Here is a 21,466-nt window from a genome sequence, read left to right as displayed (position 1 = left end):
TGGGATGGCAACCTCCAAGACCCGTCTAAGCATTTCATTAAGCTTTTTTCATTAATATGTTTTAATTTTGTCTTACCTTTATAATGTTATAATTATGTGGGTTTTTTTTAATAATCTTGTAACAGAGTTTTACCTTCTCTAATTCTTCATCAGAAATATCTTCTTCCTCCTTCATGATGTTATCATCGATTGTCTCCCCTTCTTTAATATCATCATCCTTGTCCTCATCAATATTCTCATTATCAGCCTGAACAAACAGTGACAACATAAAATCATCATTTCAATATGCTATAAATTTATTTCTTGATAATTGTAATGGCTGATTGTGTTGCCAGTATTGTCTCCATGAGTACTCGAGTACTCGGACATGGGTTGAGTCTAGCAATAATTTCAACAATATAAGTTACACAATAATTATATGACCATGCGCTAGTTTCTCTTTTTAAACTGTCCGTCCGTCCATCACAACACTGAACATATCAACTGGTTTCTAAATGCAATACAATGGCATGGTTTGACATCCATGTTCAGCGCTGTATGACTGTCCAGTTGCTAGTCTGAGTGCTCTTACAACTCATTTATCATTGTATAATCCATTAGTTGTTAATATGAGCACACCCATCAGAAGTGGGGAGTTGCAGAAATAATAATGCAGCTGTTGTTTTGGCCAAGTTTCTGCTAGCAGTTGGTAGTCTGAGCATGATGCTATGGAACTGACTGCAAGTTCTTTATTTGTGAGCCAATTGTTTTCTAAATTGGACACAAAAATAGTATTTTTTTGTTATTTCCAAAACACTTTTACTTTTCTTTGTACATCAAACAAAACTGAAATTATTTACACAAAAAAAAACATTTTTGTAGGAGAATGGAACAGACTATAGTATAAATAACCAACACCATCTGGTTTAATTTTCATACCTCCTTCAGCTCATCTTCCTCATTGTCTGAACCGGCTCCTCCTTCAAAGCTCTCCACAGTTATCTCCACCTGGTCAGTTGGATCAGCCACTTCTTTGTTTTCCTCCATGATCATTTCGAGGAACGGCTTCTCGGGGGGTCGGTTGATAACCGTGCACGGCTGGTCGTCAATCAGGAATGACCACCGGTACTTCACCTCCATGGGGCTGTTGTTGGTGACGTTCACATACCGAGTCACTTCTGTGTCGTTCAAGATACAGCCAAAGTTCACAGTGGACTTTTCAAAGGCCAGATTTGGAAAGTAGACCTCGCCTCTCAGAGCAACATAATCCTTAAAATTAAAGTAAGATATGTGTTTTATAATATCCATGGTCGTAATTAGAGGTTAGGTTAGAGGAAGCAGTTGCCTCCACTGCACAACTGAAAAATAAATTAAAAAGGGATATTTTTAGAACTGCCCTTTTTTCCTTTTCTCAATGTCCACCAACCGTGTTATTTTAGGCTACACCTTGATATTACAAACATTTTCTACAGGCCTATTTAAAAAATATAATTCTGTGTTTGTAATATTGGAAATTAATCTAAAGGCCTATAGAAACCTCTCTAAACCAGACCCTTTGTAAACAGTAATTGCCTCAAAACCAGACATTTTTCATGGTCCCTTAATAAATATCAGTACAGAATGAAACCTCTTTAAACTGGATACCTCTTATAACCAGACTTTTTACTTGGTCAAATGGGTTTTATAGTTTAAGGTGTTTTAATGTATTTTGAAAACCATTGATAATAAACCTTATTCAGTAATTCATGATCATCAAGTAAAAGTCAAAAATAATAAAATATAAGTAAGTAAGAGTAATTTGTAGAGTAACATCTTTTAGTGATACAGGCTACTTACCACATGAGGATGTTCTTTGTAGGTGATGTGTAAAACTTCATCAACAGTCCGGATGTGGGAATCATCTTTATAGGCTGGGTCAAACCGGATCTTCAGGATGTACGAGGTTCGCACATCCAGCGTCACCTCCTTCATAAAACAAATGAAAGGAATATTTGTGAAATGACAGATCAACACATTTTAAATTACAGCTCTTTGGTGTCTCCTGTATGTTTATTTTGTTGAGACTGACACAGAAAGGAAGAGAGAGAGAGAGAGAGAGAGAGAGAGAGAGAGAGAGAGAGAGAGAGAGAGAGAGAGAGAGAGAGAGAGAGAGAGAGAGAGAGAGAGAGAGATTCAGACTGAAGAGAGAGCACATCAATAAAGATATCCCTTTGCACGATAAACATTTTTCATACACTTTAAGGAGGGGTACTTCACAATGTATTTGTACACTTGTGAAAACATTGACAACCGTGAGTGGCTCTTTATGAATTAGCTACCTACTATAAACATTTTTCATGCACTTTAAGGAGGGGTACTTCACAATGTATTTGTACACTTGTGAAAACATTGACAACCGTGAGTGGCTCTTTATGAATTAGCTACCTACTATAAACATTTTTCATACACTTTAAGGAGGGGTACTTCACAATGTATTTGTACACTTGTGAAAACATTGACAACCGTGAGTGGCTCTTCATGAATTAGCTACCTACTATAAACACTTTGAAACATAATGTATATTCATAGGGTTCATACACTCTGTTCTCAAACAAATTCCATGACAGTTCATGATATTTAATGACATTTTCCATGATCTTTTCTACAAAAATTCAAGAGATTTTTGGCTACCACCAACATAACCTAATATGCTGGCTCTGTTAAGTGGAAGACAACAAACCGTTTCTAAGACTTCTGTGCCATCGTCAAGAATGATCTGAAAGGGTTTCTCCAACTTGAGTGCTGTGGTCAGTGGCAGACTGGACATGTTGCTCATGGTCAGTTCTTTGGTCAGCAGCTCTAGAGAAGTGCCAGGAAGCTGAAAATAACAGTAAACAATTTTAACCATTTAATTAATGTTTTTGTTGTTTTATTCTGAATGTTACTAATCAATCTCCAGCTCTAGAGAAGTGCCAGAAAGCTGAAATAAGCAGCAAACAATTATGTTACTGGAGAACAAATTTAAACTATGGCTGTTTGATTTCTAACATATGGCTACATTCAAAGTTGGTCGATGGTAAGAAGAAGTTTGTTTTGTTTAACGACACCACTAGAACTAAAAAAACCAGTCAGCTGAATGGATCCACTGAGGTGAATGGATCCTGCGACGCAAGCACCCCAAGCAAGCACTCAACTGACTGAGCTAAATCCCGTCCCCTGGTCGATAGTACGATCAATCAGTTGAGAGATAGGAGGAAGGGGAGAAGGGAAGAGATATGGAAAGACAGAAAGAGAGAGTGAGAGAGAAAGACAAAGAGGGAAATAAAGAGAAACAGATATAGGGAAAGTAGCAATGGATCTTTTATGTCCACTAATGACAGATAGGATAATCAATAAATAAAAAAATTAAAATTTATCTTTTTTATTCTGAATGAGATGAAAAATCAATAGTAATTTTTTTTGTCAAAATCCACTCTTTTGATACTGAACAACTTTGAGCAAAGACTGTAGCAAAAATATGTATGTAGATATATCAACTTCCGTAATTTGTTCCTGCCTCACCTCATCTTTCCATTTAAAATAAATCTATTTTTACAACAATAAACACAATTAAACTGATGACAACAGAAATGTTACCTTGTCGACTCTGAAGAAAACGCTTTTCGTTGAGAACTCCAGTAGTGGAGTGATGAAGTTGGTGGACACATCCACCTTCATGATCAGCTCCTTGCCACCCTGGCGTCCGATGATCGCGTGACACAGCAGGCGCTCTTGGACATACTGAGGTCTGCAACAGAATATATACAACGCTAATTTGATTTCAGGACCATATCTTGTGGTGGGGTGGGGGTAGAGGAGGGGCAGGTCAGGAAAGTATGGCTTGATACAGTAGGTGCTCCTGAACATACTGAAGCCTGAAACAGAATAAACACAATGCAGATTTGATTTTAGGACCATATCTTGTGGTGGGAGGGGGCAGGTCAGAAAGGTATGGCTTGATACAATAGGTGCTCCTGAACATACTGAAGCCTGCAACAAAATAAACACAATGCAGATTTGATTTCAGGACCATATCTACTGGGCATGGGGTGGGGTGTGCAGGTCAGGAAAGTATGGCATGACACAGCAAGCACTCCTGAACACACTGAAACCTGCAACATAATACACACAATGCAGATTTGATTTCAGGACCATATCTACTGGGCATGGGGGGGGGGGGGTGCAGGTAAGGAAAGTATGGCATGACAGAATAGGTGCTCCTGAAAATACTGAGGCCTGCAATATAATAAATATAATGCAGTGTTTAATTTCAGGACCATATCTAGTGGGAAGTGAGGGGGCAGGCCAGGAAAATATGAAAAAACCCCCTCCAATGATGGTGTTACAAAGCAAGCATCCCTGGATATTCTATAAAATATATTTTAAAGATTGCGTGTTGGATGTTACGTAACTATTGAGGTGTTCATTATGTTAAAACCAGGATACTGTTTGAGAAAACCTGACGTTTTTATTTACTGAATATAGATAGGTTAATAATTGTAAGCATGAAAATAGGAAGTAACAGTGGCAGCAATAGCCACCAACAATTGCCACCTGCTAATGAACACACTGAACACCTCAATTTTGCCAGTGGCAGGGACTAAGGTAGTATCAAGACCCGGGATGGACATGCCTGAAACCTTAGTGGTATAGGAGCATAGTAAAAAAAATCATAGTATCTTTTTGTCTGATTTTTAGCAGGAAGCAAAGATGATATCACAAAGCACACAACTGCAAAAGAGAACAAATGTTACATGACAAATATGTTGATTAAAAGTAGGACAAACTTACGAATCAACGCATCCTTCAATATTCATCTCGACACTCTGGCCAGGAGGCAGATCCATTCTGTTAGGATTCAGCTTGAAAACAGGCATCAGTGGCTCGGAGGGTGGCGGATGATTCTGAGCATAAAATACACTGTATTTAATAACAATTGGAGGTTACATTTCCAAACTTTAGCTGCTCCAAATTCTAAAATATCTTGTTACGTGTAGCAACTGCAGACCAATTTTATAATCTTCATGTCTTTCTAGTCAAAAGTTAAATATAAAATATTAAGATCATGATGGTAGTCAATGGAATATTTAAAATAATTTTACTAATGCAATTAAGCCTAAAAACAAACTGTGTATTTCTGGGAATGTGCACAACATTTTTAAATTAGGTTGGTTTTGTCGGCTTTTTAAAAACTACTCTGGGTTGACAAAAAGAGAAGAAACCCACTGAATCAGGGGTGGGTGGTGGGGGTCCTGTGCCCCCAACTTAGGACAAAAAGATAAGAAACCCACTGAATCAGGGGTGAGTGGTGGGGGTCCTGTGCCCCCCAACTTAGGACAAAAATGTATGTTGTTTTGTTCTATGGTTTATAAAGAAAAACAAATCTGGATTCCCCCCCCCCCCCCCCCCCCCCTATAGACTATCCCACATACTAGAGACTGTGCAACCTCACTCCAGATACCGGTCCAATGCATGGGCCTGTTGCTGCTACATAACACTACTTCTACTCATAAAGTGGCAGGTAATTTTCTTTTCTATGCATGTTTCCATAGACAAGATAGAACATACTTTTGATGTACCAGTCCTGGAGGGGCAGGTCCAGCCCTATTTCTCGTTCCAGCCAGTGCTCCACAACTAGTGTAACAAAGGCCTTGGTATGTACTATCCTGTCTGTGGGATAGTGCATATAAAAGATCACTTGCTGATAATCGAAAAGAGTAGCCCATGAAGTGGTGACAGCAGGTTTCCTCTCTCAATATCTGTGTGGTCCTTAACCATATGTCTGACAATAAAATTTGTTGAGTATGTCATTAAATAAAACATTTCCTTCCTTCCTTCAGTCCTGGTTGGGACCAAAAAAACCTGAATTAACTGATTTGGAACCCACCACACATGATCTACAGTAAAGCAAGAAAATGTTTGTTTTGTTTAATGACACCACTAGAGGACATTGATTTATTAATCATCGGCTATTGGATGTCATACATATGGTCACTTTGACACAGTTATAGAAAGGAAACCTGCAAAAAAATTTCTATTACTAGCAAGGGATCTTTTATATACACCATCCCACAGACAGCATAGCACATACCTGACCTTTAATATACCAGTCATGGTGCACTGGCTGGAACAAGAAATAGCCCAATGGGCCCACCGATGGGGATCAATATCATACCGACCATGCATCAAGTAAGCACTTTACCACTGGGCTACGTCCCACCCCACTAAAGCAAGAAAAAAACCCCATCCATAAATACTGTAAAACATTACCTTGAACTTCATATCCTTTGAGTTGTAGGAAGCCATTTCCTTCTTGGCCTTGCTGATCTGAAAGCCGTCAGTACTCCAGACCAGCTGTTGGTGACGTCGGCCGCTGTTTGTCAGTTTGAACGTCTTCTTCAACGGACGATTACTGAAAACAGAAAAACTGAATTTTAAAATTTATTGTCTTCCAATTTAGTGAATTTTGTAACACAGAGATGAAAATGACCGTGAACAAAACACATCTGAAAAACCTTGCAGGGTCTTGAAAAGTATGGTGAGCGAAAAACACAAACAGTTTTTGGGTGACATTAAAATCTGGATATTTTATTTTGGTTGTTGTTTTCTTTCAATCCCTGATATCAGGTCAACTTATTAATTTTTTTTTATTAATTTCTATTTTAATATGTCCTTCCTAAATTGAACTATTTTCATACTAATCACTTTTAAATCCAAAGGAGGCTGGTGACCTATTTCATCTAGTATTCATAAATGTTCCCAACCAGTAGGCCTGGGTTTCTTTGTGGGTTTTTTAAATATCTCATAAAAATTAAAATATTTGAAATGTCTCATTCTCCTTGATATGATTTTAAATCAGATATCAATTATTATTTTAACATTTCACTGCCAATTCCCAATAGCCGTAAAAAGTATTACAATGTCCTAATACCACTATCACAAAGTAGTAAGTAGTTAGTAATGGTAGTGGTAGTAGTAGTTATAATAGTAGTAGTGGTAGTAATACAAATGTAATAATGCCAAATAGTATTACCATGTGATAATACAAAAAAGAAGTAATACGATAGTATTACAATATAGTAATACAACAATAACAATATAATAGTATTACAATATAATAATACCCTGCAGTTACTCCACCCACCTTCAAAAAAATATGTATTAAAATAAGCAATACTTCAAATAAAAAATAAATAAAACTAAATCTAGGAAAATTCGTTATACTCATGCCAATATTATTTATAACTAGTTTATCCAAGAGCAGTGCAGACGGTGTGGCCGGTAGGGCCATGGCCATACCACTTTTCAAAAAGGTACGGCATGGCTGTATCACTTTATGTTTGTTTGGTGGGTTATATTTGTTATATCTGTGAAAATGTCCTTCACAGGTGAATTTGAAAGGAGAGTCTGGCAACCTTGAGCCATACCACTATTTTTAACACTGTGCCGCCCCTGTTATCACACCATCAAATACAGCTGTGAAATATAATTTTAATATTTTACCTGAAGTTGGGTCCCAGATCTAGTTTTGGTGTCATCGGAGGATCAGAGAGGACTGTGGTACCTTGCCCGTATGCTGTCAGTGGAATGAATCGTGCCTGGCTCTCAATGAAGTTGATTTGAAGTTTGTCTTGAAACCTGGGTGGGAGGGGAGATCAAAATTAAAGATCAAAATCAAATATCAAACGTTAGAATATAATTTACGATTTCTCTTTTTAACAAATATACATATTCTGACCTCTTGATTTTAGTGCAGTTTTTCCAGATAGGACAGCATATACCAAAGACTTTGATCCACATTTCATGGTGCAATGGTAACATTCTAAAGGCTAAGGGTCAGGACATAGCTCAGTGGTACAGCGCTCGCTTGATGCGCGGTCGGTCTGGGATTGATCCCCGTCGGTGGGCCCATTGGGCTATTTCTCGTTACAGCCAGTACACCACGACTGGTGTATCTAAGGCCATGGCATGAGCTATCCTGTCTGTGGGATGGTGCATATAAAAGATCCTTTGCTGCTAATCGAAAAGAGTAGCCCATGAAGTGGCGACAGTGGGTTTTTATGTGGTCCTTAACCATATGTCCGATGCCATATAACCGTAAATAAAATGTGTTGAGTGCATCGTTAAATAAAACATTTCCTTCTAAAGGCTAAATAATACATATTTTATATTGTACATGTACATAGGTCAACATTAATTTTTCTTAAATTCCAAGTCATTTTAGTTAATTAAAAAGTAATGACTATAGATAATACAATGTTTAAATATTCAATATTAACAACATATTTATCATGATTAAATATATTGTTACCTGACACAATCATCAAGGTGTGCAATGACTGTCACTGTCATCGTTTCCTCGGGACCAATTTCTCCTTCTGTCGGCTCTATTTGAAACACTGTGTTCGGGCGAACCTAAACAAATTTTAATTAATAAATTTATACAAACAAGTTGATAATGAAAATTCAACTTTAAATTTATCATAAAAATCACAACTAGCCTACTCAGTTGTTCAAACCATAGTTTCTTCTTAATTTTTGTTTCATTACAAACATTAATAGCCTTGTTTGTACATAAACTTATGTTTAAAAGTAGATAGTAGTGCACCAAATAATGCCAAGATGGCTACTTATCTATGGGAGCAGGTACTAATATTTTCTAGTGGTTACTGAATAAACATTATTTTATTATAATGAACTCAATCATGATGTTATTCTTACGTCCATCTTAACATTGACATCATAGTTAGTACCATGATAGTTGGTGAACCTGTGGGGCATTGGTTGGAATGGGGACCCAGACCCACCTACCAAGTCAGTCCACAGAGGATGATCAGTCATGTGATCAATCATGTGACCCATCACATCTCAGATGATATAGCTCGTTGAGTTTAACTACTACACTAGTATGGCTAATGCCAAGACTGTAACATACCATGTTTGCTGTGAACTTGGCAGAGATGAGGGATTCATTGGCAAGCAATATTTTCTTTGGTATATCTGTGAGAACAGGCACAAGCCCCCAGTCGAGTTCCAGGGGCAGGATGTGAACCACAGGTCCCTCACCCACACACGTCACATGCACAGGCTGAAACAAACAACATTAATAAACATAATACATAATCATAGGCATACAGGCTCCCATTTTTTGTAGGAGGGCAGGTTGATTTTCCCCTGAATTAAACGAAAATACCCGAATCTGGATAACAACATTTATTTATATTGACATTATTACCAAACAGTTATATATAGGGTTTCAAATGAATCACTGTACATTTTTACATGGATTACAATTAATATTGTAGTTAGAATGATGGAAATATATGATGAAAACGTTTCAGGCTAGTTCATTTTGCCTGAATATCTCTATTGTTTTTACCCGAATTTGAGTATTTTCAGAACCAGAGAGGCAGTTGCTCCCCTGTCCCCTGTTTTGTACACTTATGTACATAATTATATTTATATTCATATTATATTACTATCCTTGGTAAGTCTCCTGACTTTAACATCTTTATAAGCATGCTTGGGCCAAAGATTTCTCTTATGACCAATATTTATTTATTTGAATATACAAGAGGTGACATGCATACCATGTACAGACAAGCAGAAAAACATAAGACTAATACTCTTTTAGTTGTTTAGTGTTAAAAATGGCTGTAAGAGTTGTATATCATAGACCGGTTGACCAGTCATTGTCAGAAAAGGCAAGTGATCACTCGCACACTCTCCTCCTTAGTCAACTGGAAAGCTTCACCAGAACGGTAAACCAATTGCCTTGAAATAAAAAGTTTAATAACTTTCATTTGAAAGTTCATGTGATTGCTTACCTAACCCCATTTTAAGAGACTGATCATGGCAAAGACTTGATGATGATATTTATTGACAACACATTAGCATAGATAAAACAAGATGGGGAGGCACGGTTGCTTTAGCCAAAGGAAAGGTTATGTTACTGTGTGATATGAATGGTTACGTTACTGTGTGATATGAATGGTTATGTTTACGTTACTGTGTGATATGAATGGTTACGTTACTGTGTGATATGAATGGTTATGTTACTGTGATATGAATGGTTATGTTACTGTGTGATATGAATGGTTATGTTACTATGTGATAAGAATGAAAGAAGACAAACCATTGGTGGGTCAGGAGAGCCGAAGATGTGAACGTAGACAGAAATATCTAGTTCCTCTAAAACCTGGGCCTCGATCAGCAGGGCCACATCATACACATCATGAGGGGCGATCACTCCCTGTGAACAAACAAAGAACAAAACTATAACCTATGTTTTCAAAGAAATATTAATGTGTATAAGTTTACCTTTGAGGCATAACTATGTAATGTTAATAGATCATAAATGTCAACATGCCTCTGTGGTAAAACTATTGTAAAATATTGATTGGAAGTGTTATTCACATTGACACTACTTAGCTGATTTAATTTTGTAATTTTGAATTACTTTTAAAATAAAACTGTGATAGATTCAGACTTACTTTCAGAATACAGCTGTGATAGATTCAGACTTATTTTTAGAATACAGCCGTAATAGATTCTGATTTACATTTAGAATACAGCTGTGATAGATTCAGACTTACATGTACTTTTAGAATGTAGCTGTGATAGATTCACTTACTTTTAGAATATAGCTGTGATAGATTCTGATTTACTTTTAGAATACAGCCGTAATAGATTCTGATTTACATTTAGAATACAGCTGTGATAGATTCACTTACTTTTAGAATGTAGCTGTGATAGATTCTGATTTACATTTAGAATACAGCTGTGATAGATTCTGATTTACATTTAGAATACAGCTGTGATAAATTCAGACTTAGTTTTAGAATGTCGCTGTGATAGATTCAGACTTACTTTTAGAATACAGCTGTGATAGATTCAGACTTACTTTTAGAATGTAGCTGTGATAGATTCAAACTTACTTTTAGAATACAGCTGTGATAGATTCAGACTTACTTTTAGAATGTAGCTGTGATAGATTCTGATTTACTTTTAGAATATAGCCGTAATAGATTCTGATCTACATTTAGAATACAGCTGTGATAGATTCAGACTTACTTTTAGAATATAGCTGTGATAGATTCTGATTTACTTTTAGAATACAGCCGTAATAGATTCTGATTTACATTTAGAATACAGCTGTGATGGATTCAAAATTACTTCTGAAATAGGGCTGTTAAGGATTCTGACTTACTTTTGGAACAAGTCTGTGATAGATTCTGACTTACTTTTGGGACAAGTCCGTGATAGATTCTGACTTACTTTTGGGACAAGTCCGTGATAGATTCTGACTTACTTTTGGCACTGGGCTGTGATAGAGTATTGGGGGGTTATCAACCCCCAGGCTTTCTTGAGGCACTATCTCGTATTTGGCTGGCAGATCGGTGTCATTGTGCAGTCTGATGCTGTGTTCGTACGGGTGGCGGAGGAAACAGCGGCCATAGTCCAGGATAGGACTCAGCACAGTGACGGCTGGCACGACACATCTGGAAATAACAGGGAGATGAAAGATTAGTTCATGCCACACAAAATACAATTCTGATTAACAGTTGCTGACCAATTTAGAAAATGCGCTCATAATCATATTAATTTTACTGATAATAGTATATGGCAGGGATGTGAAAAAGCCCTTTTATCCCTATATGGGACCCATTCTTGATCTCCAAGACTGATTTTATTTTTTAAAAACATATATTTGCCAGTCCCACATCTGTCATTCTTGTCAGTCCGAAGCATGTGTCTGTTTTTTATTGGATAAAAGTTTTTTTTGGTGGCAGCCTAGTGATGACGTCACATGAGACCGATTGACAATTTTATTTTTCCCCACCGCTGGTAAATGGATAATAAATAAATTAATAAATGACAAATACTTAACCTGACCTCAATAAATGTCATATTCCCCCTATGTAAGTAGACTGGTCCGAACAGAAAACTCACTGGAAGATTTTAAGTCATCCCATTAGTTGTTGGGATGTTTGGACCAATCTACTTATACAGGAGTGAATATGACATTTGTTCAGGTCAGGTTAAGTTGAAAAGAAATACATTATACTGCCAAATATGGGAATGACTGTGTTGAGTATGCAGGGTTCAAGCAGAATAAGAAAAATACTGCAAGCAATTAAATGAATTAAGCTGCCCAATGTGTCCTTTGCAAACAAAATGCATGAACATAAAACACTAATTAAACAGGCAAATTCTTAAATTAGCTATTTTGCTAATTTTATGAAATATATTTGTCAAATTCAGTTTTGTGAACAAATGCTTAAACTGTATATACAAAATATAGACACACTAAGTAACTGTCACACAAATACTCATTAACATTTTTAGTATTTTGGATAAATATTCTGACACAGCGCAGAGATAAATTTTCTAAAGTGATGCAATATCAATCAGAAAAAATGTCATCAGTATGAAAACAAATCCACAAAAAATAAAAGATGTGGACTGAAAAAAAAAATCAGTTTTATATTCTTTGTAAAAATTGTATATTCTTATCCATTAAAACTTAACTAAGAAGTTTTACCTGGCTGAAAGGGGCAAAGACAAAACTTCTTCCCCGACCTTGTCGACATCAACCACAAGTGCGACGTCGTATTTCTTGATCGTGTTTGACACAAAGTTCACAGTGATCTTCATCTCGCTCTGTGCCAGGAGCGTCTCCGTCACAGGAATAATCTCAAACTCTCTCGGAGGTCCAACTCGCGCACTGGAATTCCGCTCAGGCTCCTCTCCATTCAGATCAGTGGTGCAGCAAATACTTTCTACGACACCGTCTGTGGGAATCCGCAGACGAAACGTCATCGGTACCAGCGATGTATTCAACAAAGTACATGTCTGGGTATTCAGAAAACCTGAAAATCATACATCAATTTAAAAATAGAAAATATGATCCAATAACTCGGCCAGGGCGGGACGTAGCCCACTCCGGTGGTAAAGCATTTGCTTGGTGTGCGGTCAGTTTGGGATCGATCCCCATTTGTGGGCCCAATGGGATATTTCTCATTCGAGCCAGTGCACCACGACTGGTATATCAAAGGATGTGGTATGTGCTATCCTGTCTGTGGGATGGTGTATAAAACGATCCCTTGCCACTGATGGAAAAATGTAGCAGGTTTCCTCTCTGAGACAATATGTCAAAATGACCAAATGTTTGACATCCAATAGCCGATGATTAATAAATCAATGTGCTCTAGTGGTGTCGTTAAATAAAACAAACTTCTTAACTCTGCCATTTTGTTTCTTTAGTTAATACTATTAAATTTCTTCACTGAAAGTTAAAGTTTATTTTGTTTAATGATTTCACTAGAGCACATCGATTGGAATTCAAACATTTGATAATTTTGACATATAGTCTTAGAGAGAGGAAACATCCTATATTTTCCCATTTATATGCACCATCCCACAACCTGCATTAAATGCAACAACTTGAAATCTAATTAAATTTAATATACTCACCATAGGAAATTGTTCCAAACTTCAGCTTTGGGACATTAAACTGGAAGGTTGGACCAATCACTGATCCACTGAAAAAATTAAGAAGGAACAAATAAATATTGAAGACAGTAACAAACATATTTGGTAGTACTGCAGGGCTTGAACTTAATGACAGAAATTGCTGTTGTTGCGACATGAATTGCCATTGATCAGGTACTTCACCGATGGCAGTTTGCTTTTCAATTGGATAAAAAACAACTGCTGTCAGTTGAAGTGATAATGTTTGCTTTTTATATTTGCTGCAAAGGTTAATGGTTTACAATTGTTGCAGACAGGCTAAAAATTGCCATTGGTTAGCATTTTACCTATGCCAAAAGCCTTTCAAAATAGTCATAGGTTTCTAAATTCTTAATTTCGAGCCCTGGTACTGAGAGCTAATGCTCAACAGTGTGAAATGAAATGAATAAAATATTTTTTTATAACTTCACACATTTTAACCTATTGCTTTTTTTGTGTCTAACGTATGGCTATTTTAATACATAGTCCAAGAGTTGGAGAGGAAACCCACTGCTGCACCAAAGGCTTATCCTAAAATATATTAGGTCAGTCAGGTCATAGGACTTTAAGGAAGTGACAATTAAAGCATTTGGCCTGGTATGCATAGTCAATGTATAGTTAATTAATAAAACGGTTAAATATGACGGCTATTATATATAAGGGGCGCAGCCATTTTGTACCATCTCAGTGAATACGCCTTCTGGCGAGCTAGTGGTTACGTAATACCTAACGTGTCACATCAGGAATTAGTCTTTGAACTGAAGAAACAAAACGTGCCTGATTTTTGCGGATGCATCGCAATGTTCTGTAATAATATCAATCCCAGTAAGCCAGCACCAAGTATATATTATTTTTCAATACAAAATAAACCACCATTGTCAAAGTGTCGAAATAACTGTAGATATGTTTTGTACATAAATTAATTCAGGTACTGAAATAATAATCGGAGTGTTTTCAAACATACCCTACCAATAGGCCTAATAATATGCATTTTTTCTTTGGATTTTTTAAAAGACAAAAATACTGTAAGTCCATTTCGTTCTATTGATGCAAATTGAAATATATTTAGTTATACAGTTTATTATACTATCAAGTCATTTATGTTGTTTTACAAGTCCCGTTGATGAAAGCAAAGCACCTTGTCGTAAATTAGAGCGTTTGTTTACACTGTGCATAGAGGTGTAGGACGGAGATGACGTCACTTCACCCCAAGCTATACAACCGGATGTTCACAAAAAAATGAAACAAAATGGCTTCCCTCAGTTAGCAGGAATAATCATGTTTTTGTATTAACTCTAAAATTACGTATTTTTCATTTGTTAAAGTGTCAGTATGTGTTGGTGATCCGGGTATGCATCTTTCCAACACATAAATCTCTTGTTTGAGTTCACTGTCCCCTTAACCTGCACATTCACAGCAAGCTGTTGTAGCAAACGGCTGTCATGGGCAGAGGTGTCAACTTACGTAGGCTCCTTCATCCAGGACAGGAACAAAATGGTAATAAAGAAAGAAATGTTTTATTTAACGACGCACTCGAACACATTTTATTTACGGTTATATGGCATCAGACATATGGTTAAGGACCACACAGATTTTGAGAGGAAACCCGCTGTCGCCACACAGGCTACTCTTTTACGACAGGCAGCAAGGGATATTTTATTTGCGCTTCCCACAGGCAGGATAGCACAAACCATGGCCTTTGTTGAACCAGTTATGGATCACTGGTCGGTGCAAGAGGTTTACACCTACCCATTGAGCATTGCGGAGCACTCACTCAGGGTTTGGAGTCGGTATCTGGATTAAAAACCCCATGCCTCGACTGGGATCCGAACCCAGTACCTACCAGCCTGTAGACCGATGGCTAACCACGACGCCACCGAGGCCGGTCAAAAAAAAAAAGGTAATAAAGATGACATAAATACTTTCCCACCTATAGACAGTACATGCCATTGTCTTTGAGGTAACAGTTATTGGACACTGGATGGGGAAAAAACCCTGAAGTGTGCAACAAGTGTGATCAATCCTATGACCCACCTGACATCAGGCAGTTCTCTACAACCGAGCCATATACCACCCATTCAATAATGAATTACAATACAAACACTGATAAACAGAAATAAGGAAACACTTAGTATTCTAGACCAAATTTAATTAATTAATAGCATAACTATCATTAGCCGTTAAATATTTCGCAGGGTGAAACTTTTCTAAAGCACTTTCCAGGATTTTCCTGGATGTGTGCAAACCCTGTGATGTATGTGTAAGATACAAAGATGTAAAGTGGGATACAATGTCAGTAACAGGTAACATTCTCACTTTATGGATGAGGGTTTTGGTTTCAAATCACTATTTACTGTTACCATTCATGTGATCTCTTATTTCTTTCCTTTGATTTAAGTATAAAATCTGCATGCCTTTTTAAAAACCCTTCACCTCCTACAAAATATGCAGAAAACTTGGTTCATTTCCTCTTTTATGAATACTTAGCCTCACCTCAACTAACATATGGGGAAAATGCCATTTGAGGTCAGGCCGAGTTGAAAAGAAATATTTTAAACAGACACAAAGCAAAACAATCTAATTTTCCAACACTCACACGAACGTGATGGTAAGCTGCTGTGGTGAGCCATCAACTTGGAAGGAAAATTCTTCAGAGAAATCTCCGAGGTATGGACTCTTGAAGATGATCTGTATCGCTTGGTAGCCTCCCGGCATGACAATCCCTTCAGCGGGATTGAACTGGAAACACGGTCCAAATATTGACGTCCTTGGAATGACGCTGAAAATGGCGTCAATGTTTCCCTTGTTTGACAGTACAACCTCATACATGTGCACAGAGCCTATGAAAATGTTGCTCATCTTGAGGGTGTCGAAGGAAAACTCAACGTTTGGTCCTTGTCCATCTCCACGGATACGCAGTGGTAAGCGACTCTCTCGTCCGGTTATGTCACAGTAGGCCGTCTGTGTGTATATCTGAGCCTCCCTTGGTTTAAATACAATGCTCACGTCGAAGGTCGAGTTTGGCCAAATGTCTCCATCAATCGGATCAATCTTTATGACTTCATCATTGAACAGCAGTTTGTCATTTTCAACAAACTGGGTGGAAAAATAAAAAAGAAGATTTTTGTTTAGGTTTATAAGATGTTAAAAAGAATTAAGCTTTGCAGTCCAAACAATTTAAGTAACTTTTAAATAACAAGCTTTTGATTCAACTTATGATTAAACTACTAAAATAGCAGTAAGGGATATTCTATGCATGCGTTTCCCCCAAAAGACATGAACATACTATCATGGCCTTTGATATACTGTAAATCACAAAAATAATGCACCATGATATTATGAATTATTGGTAAAAAATATAATGTGTCAAGTACTTATTGCGCCAATACATCAGGCACATTTTTCACATTATCTTACTCACAACAATTTCATGCTTTACAGTATCAGTTATTGACTGGGATAGGACTGGAACCTACTTAAAGGGTTCACTAAGGACGAACAATCCTATTATCATTTGCATCTCAGCTGAACAAGCACTGTACCACTGAACATAGATGTCAGAAAATGATAGCAATTGGAGGAGCCAGTAAGGTATTAATCTGCCTTCCACTGGGTGAGTGGTGTGGTTAATGTATTATATTCAGAACTGGAAGGAGCAATGTCCCCTTGACTAACTCCCCACTAAGCCTTTACAGATCTCCTGGCCCAGCCCCCCACTAAGCCTTTACATTTAACTCCTTGCCCAGCACCCCCTCAACTAAGCCTTTACATAACTCCTTGCCCAGCCCCCCCCCCCCCTCCAATAAGCCTTTACAGAACTCCTAGCCCAGTGCCCCCCCCCCCCAAGTACTAAGTCTTTACAGAACTCCCAGCCAAGCCTCACCCCCCATTAAGTCTTTACGTAACTCCTAGCCAAGCCCCCCCCCCCCCCCCCCCCACTACATCATGCATTTCCAGGTTAGTGTCCACCATGTGAGATTACCTTCTGCCTGTTCTTGAAAGTTCGTCCGAGGATGGAGAGTTTGTCTCGGAGTGTCGGGTCGGCGATGCACTCATCCAGGAATCGGTCAGTGTCATCTCGCTCCTCCTTCTCCAGGTCCAGTTGCTTCCTGTAATAAACAAATACATAATCATCATGTCAGTACGGAAATGAATCTATGGGCACAGGAACACAGTCTTCTCCATTTAGACACAAACAGCACTTTCATTATTGTTTTGTTTCTGCTTTGTAAAGCCCTTGGCCCATATTTTCGAAGCTAACTTAGCAGTACAATATCGTATAACCATTGTATGCTATGGCAAGTGTCGTAGTGATGTAACAGCTTAAGGCGGTTTTACGATATCGTAGTACTAAGATGGCTTAGCAAATCTGTAGCCAAATAGTCATTAAATTTAAATTTTCACATAGATGAAACAAGGAGAATATCTGTAACCAAAATACATTTTAAAGCCACTGAGCCTAAATTAAATGACACAGGTATGTACTTTTTTAGAATGACCAGAAACACATTGGATTTGCTAAAATTAAAAATATAACCAAGATCTTGTAACATGTAAGTTAACAGTAAAATGCTGTTCCTGCTGAAACTTGTTTTGCTATGCTCAAAAACTAGAATCAGCTTTAAGTTATATTATTTTCAAATCAAATGAATACTAACAGAAACTTCTGCTGTTCCTCCTCCTCCCGAGTGGCGTACTGTGTCCAGCGGAAATGAGCAATCACATCCGACCGGTTCTGGATGGTGACCGTTCTCTCGTTGGCCATCGAGATGTATGTGTTTTCTATCCGGATCGAGTTCTTGTCCAGTCTCACATTGCAGTCCTGGGCAGCTCCGTACAGAGCTATGTAGATATCTTCACCTGAAAATATAACAACAAAAGAGAAAACTTAGGTCAGGTGAGGTCATAGGGTTTTACGTGCACATTCAGAACAAGCTGTTGTGGCGCATGACAGGAAAGGTGGGGTGAGGGGTGAGGAGGGATGGGGGTGGTGGTGGTGCTATGGAATTTTTAATGGAGCCGTTAATGCCAAAGAGAAAGGGGTGCGCAATTTTGATTGAGCAAATTTGGCGCAATTTTGAACAGTCAATTGAAAGGTAAATGGCTGAGCTAATATAGGTTTTGATATTAGTGAGAAAACTTGAGGTGTTTTCTCTTTTATAGCTGCATCACCTGTCCTCAAACAAGTGCACTCCCTCCCTACGGAAAAGAGTAACCCATGAAGTAGCGACATCAGGTTTCCTCTCTCAATATCTGTGTGGTCCTTAACCATATGTCCAATGCCATATAACCATAAATAAAATGTGTTGAGTGCATCATTAAATAAAACATTCCTTCCTTCCTCCCCCCTATGGCTAGTAGTCTGGTCCTAACATCCCAACAGCCAATGGGATGGCCTAAAATTCTTCTAATGTATGCTCCCTCTAATTCAGGTCACGTGACTAACTTTCTTCTTTTTTCCTTCGCTGTTTGGTTTGGACGTATTTGTCTTTGACTCTGATTTTCACTTGTTTGAGGACAGGTGATGTTGAAAAGAAATTAGGTGAATAATAGTCAGAAATGAACAGCTAAATTAATCAAACAACTAGAAAAAAGTGTATTGGTACCAATGCATGTTTTAATCTGTCAGTCATTAAAATAGTCAAAGATGGCTTAAGATGAAGTCAGTGGATATATTTAACAATAAATTCATCAAAAAGCTATTGAGAGATAATAGTTTTTTTATTAGAATTTATTTTATTGGATATGGTTCAGCCAGTACAAACTGGATTTGACATACATTTGGAAACAAAATTATTATTATTATTATTATTATTATTATTATTGGTATGATTATTATTATTATTAAACACTGCCAGAGTTTGTGCAGCTGGACGGACAGACAGGTTTAACACTATATATCTCATTCAGTGCATGGTGTATAAAAACAATACAATCTTCATCTGTAGACTCACCCTTTTGGCTACCTTGTTTTAAAACAAGAATTTTATATTTCTATTTTCAAACCAATACCTAAACGATCATATGTGCCTTTGGTGCTTGGCATTCCATTAAAGTCAGATCTTAGAACATAATTTCTTTGTAAAGTTTTACTGCACTCCCAACACTCCTAAAATACTCATTCTCCCATGTAATTATGTAATGAATACTGAACAAATTTGTTTGTTTTGTTTAACAACACCACTAGAGTACATTGATTAATCAATCATCGGCTATTGGATGTCAAACATTTGGTAATTCTGACTAGTAGTCATCAGAGAAAACCCACTACATCTTTCCTAATGCAGAAAAGGATCTTTTATATGCACTTTCCCAGACAGGATAGCACATACCATGGCCTTTGATATACCAGTTGTGGTACACTGGCTTGAACGAGAAATAGCCCAATGGGCCCACTGATGGGGGTTGATCCCACTCCGACAGCGCATCAAGCGAGCTCTTTACCACTGGTCTACGTGCAGCCCCTGGAATACTGAACAATAAAAAACAAGTAATACCTGTATCGTAGTGCAGAACAAGATCGGTTGTGATGTCACCAACATTTTCAGGTGTGAATTCCACAGTAACCTGCATACTGTCATTAACACCCAGGGTGCCAATATCAGGGCTCACTGCAAAAGGTCTGCAAAATAAACATTCATGCATAAAAACACATATTATGAAATCTCTGCTGTTCATCAATTAACTTGATTGACAACTTTTGCTCAGATGTATATAATCTTTTTCTCAGTATTTTAACAGAGGGAACAATACTTAAATATCTTTTCATAATATTTAATATTAACTGAAATATGTTTGGTTAAATACTTTATTAAATTAAATTGGAATTTCTGATTGTTGTTTTACAATGTGATATCAATTGTACTGTGGAGGCAATGATACGGCAAAGTCAGGAAAATCAAAGTGAATTTATTATTTTTATCATTTCACCTGATCATATATTCAGAACAGGTTTCCACTGCAGCAGCAATGTAAACTGATACAAGAATAAGGTTATAGAATAAAGGTCCCCCTAAACCCAGTCTTTTCATCAATTTTCTGTATCGTGATCATAGGCTTATTACAGTGGTTTCATGGCTGCCTCCATTTAGCAGGAATAATCAAGGTTTTTAATTAATTAAAAACAATCTGTGGATTTTATTTGCTGAACAGTCAGTTGGTGTTAGTGCTCTGGGTATGCATATTTTCAACACATAAACCATCTTATAATTATTTCATGGGTTTGTTCCTTTGACTACCTTCTTAATGTGCATGTTCCAACCCATGCAATTGTCCACAGCAATAGGCAATGCCGTAGAGTTATTTTGTTTTGCTGTGGACAATATTCTGGGTTTTTTTACCACAACATTTGCTTTTGCTGTAGACAATTTCTTCACTGCATGGATTGTGTTCAGAGCAAGCTGTCTTAGGTGCAGGTTCTGATGTGGGCCAGTCCAAAACAGAAAGAGAGTTGGAAAGGGAAAATAAAGGACTCAATACTCAAACAAGCAAGTGCTAGGGAGCACAGACAGCCGAATCTGAAGACCGTAGGAACACTCTGCAAAAGGTAGTCAATATGTAGGTAATTATAATAGCCTCAGAAATGTTCTCATTTCCAGCTTATTTTTACAAGCCAGATGATTACCTGTCAACCTGCAGTGTGAACTTGGCCTCTCTGTTGCCGATGTTTCGGATCAGCAGTGTTTTTACAAGCCACATGATTACCTGTCAATCTGCAGTGTGAACTTGGCCTCTCTGTTGCCGATGTTTCGGATCAGCAGTGTTTTTACAAGCCACATGATTACCTGTCAACCTGCAGTGTGAACTTGGCCTCTCTGTTGCCGATGTTTCGGATCAGCAGTGTTTTTACAAGCCAGATGATTACCTGTCAATCTGCAGTGTGAACTTGGCCTCTCTGTTGCCGATGTTTCGGATCAGCAGTGTTTTTACAAGCCACATGATTACCTGTCAACCTGCA

The 21,466-nt window shown here is 37.6% G+C and overlaps 1 protein-coding gene across 1 annotated transcript in view; it reads right to left on the bottom strand.

Annotated features, from left to right (window-relative positions):
* The window catches only part of LOC121388299 (hydrocephalus-inducing protein homolog), a 93,936-nt gene extending 72,692 nt beyond the window's left edge, over nucleotides 1–21,244 (bottom strand). The window contains exons 1-19 of the mRNA XM_041519587.1: nucleotides 21,214–21,244; nucleotides 20,007–20,131; nucleotides 18,168–18,369; nucleotides 17,492–17,618; nucleotides 16,106–16,605; nucleotides 13,474–13,541; nucleotides 12,542–12,869; nucleotides 11,309–11,498; nucleotides 10,133–10,249; nucleotides 8,933–9,085; nucleotides 8,309–8,412; nucleotides 7,501–7,635; nucleotides 6,268–6,409; nucleotides 4,789–4,901; nucleotides 3,595–3,745; nucleotides 2,699–2,836; nucleotides 1,816–1,944; nucleotides 919–1,248; nucleotides 134–247 (exon numbers count right to left, since the gene is read on the bottom strand). Of these exons, the coding sequence (XP_041375521.1) occupies nucleotides 134–247; nucleotides 919–1,248; nucleotides 1,816–1,944; nucleotides 2,699–2,836; nucleotides 3,595–3,745; nucleotides 4,789–4,901; nucleotides 6,268–6,409; nucleotides 7,501–7,635; nucleotides 8,309–8,412; nucleotides 8,933–9,085; nucleotides 10,133–10,249; nucleotides 11,309–11,498; nucleotides 12,542–12,869; nucleotides 13,474–13,541; nucleotides 16,106–16,605; nucleotides 17,492–17,618; nucleotides 18,168–18,369; nucleotides 20,007–20,082 (3,117 nt within the window). The 5' untranslated portion in view covers nucleotides 20,083–20,131; nucleotides 21,214–21,244. The remainder of the gene's footprint in view (nucleotides 1–133; nucleotides 248–918; nucleotides 1,249–1,815; nucleotides 1,945–2,698; nucleotides 2,837–3,594; nucleotides 3,746–4,788; nucleotides 4,902–6,267; nucleotides 6,410–7,500; nucleotides 7,636–8,308; nucleotides 8,413–8,932; nucleotides 9,086–10,132; nucleotides 10,250–11,308; nucleotides 11,499–12,541; nucleotides 12,870–13,473; nucleotides 13,542–16,105; nucleotides 16,606–17,491; nucleotides 17,619–18,167; nucleotides 18,370–20,006; nucleotides 20,132–21,213) is intronic.
* Nucleotides 21,245–21,466: the final 222 nt, after the last annotated feature.

This window comes from Gigantopelta aegis, chromosome 14 (assembly GCF_016097555.1).
Source record: "Gigantopelta aegis isolate Gae_Host chromosome 14, Gae_host_genome, whole genome shotgun sequence".
NCBI lineage: Eukaryota > Metazoa > Mollusca > Gastropoda > Neomphalida > Peltospiridae > Gigantopelta > Gigantopelta aegis.
The sequence above is the reverse complement of the archived record's forward strand: the minus strand, read 5'-3'. Positions and strand labels throughout refer to the sequence as shown.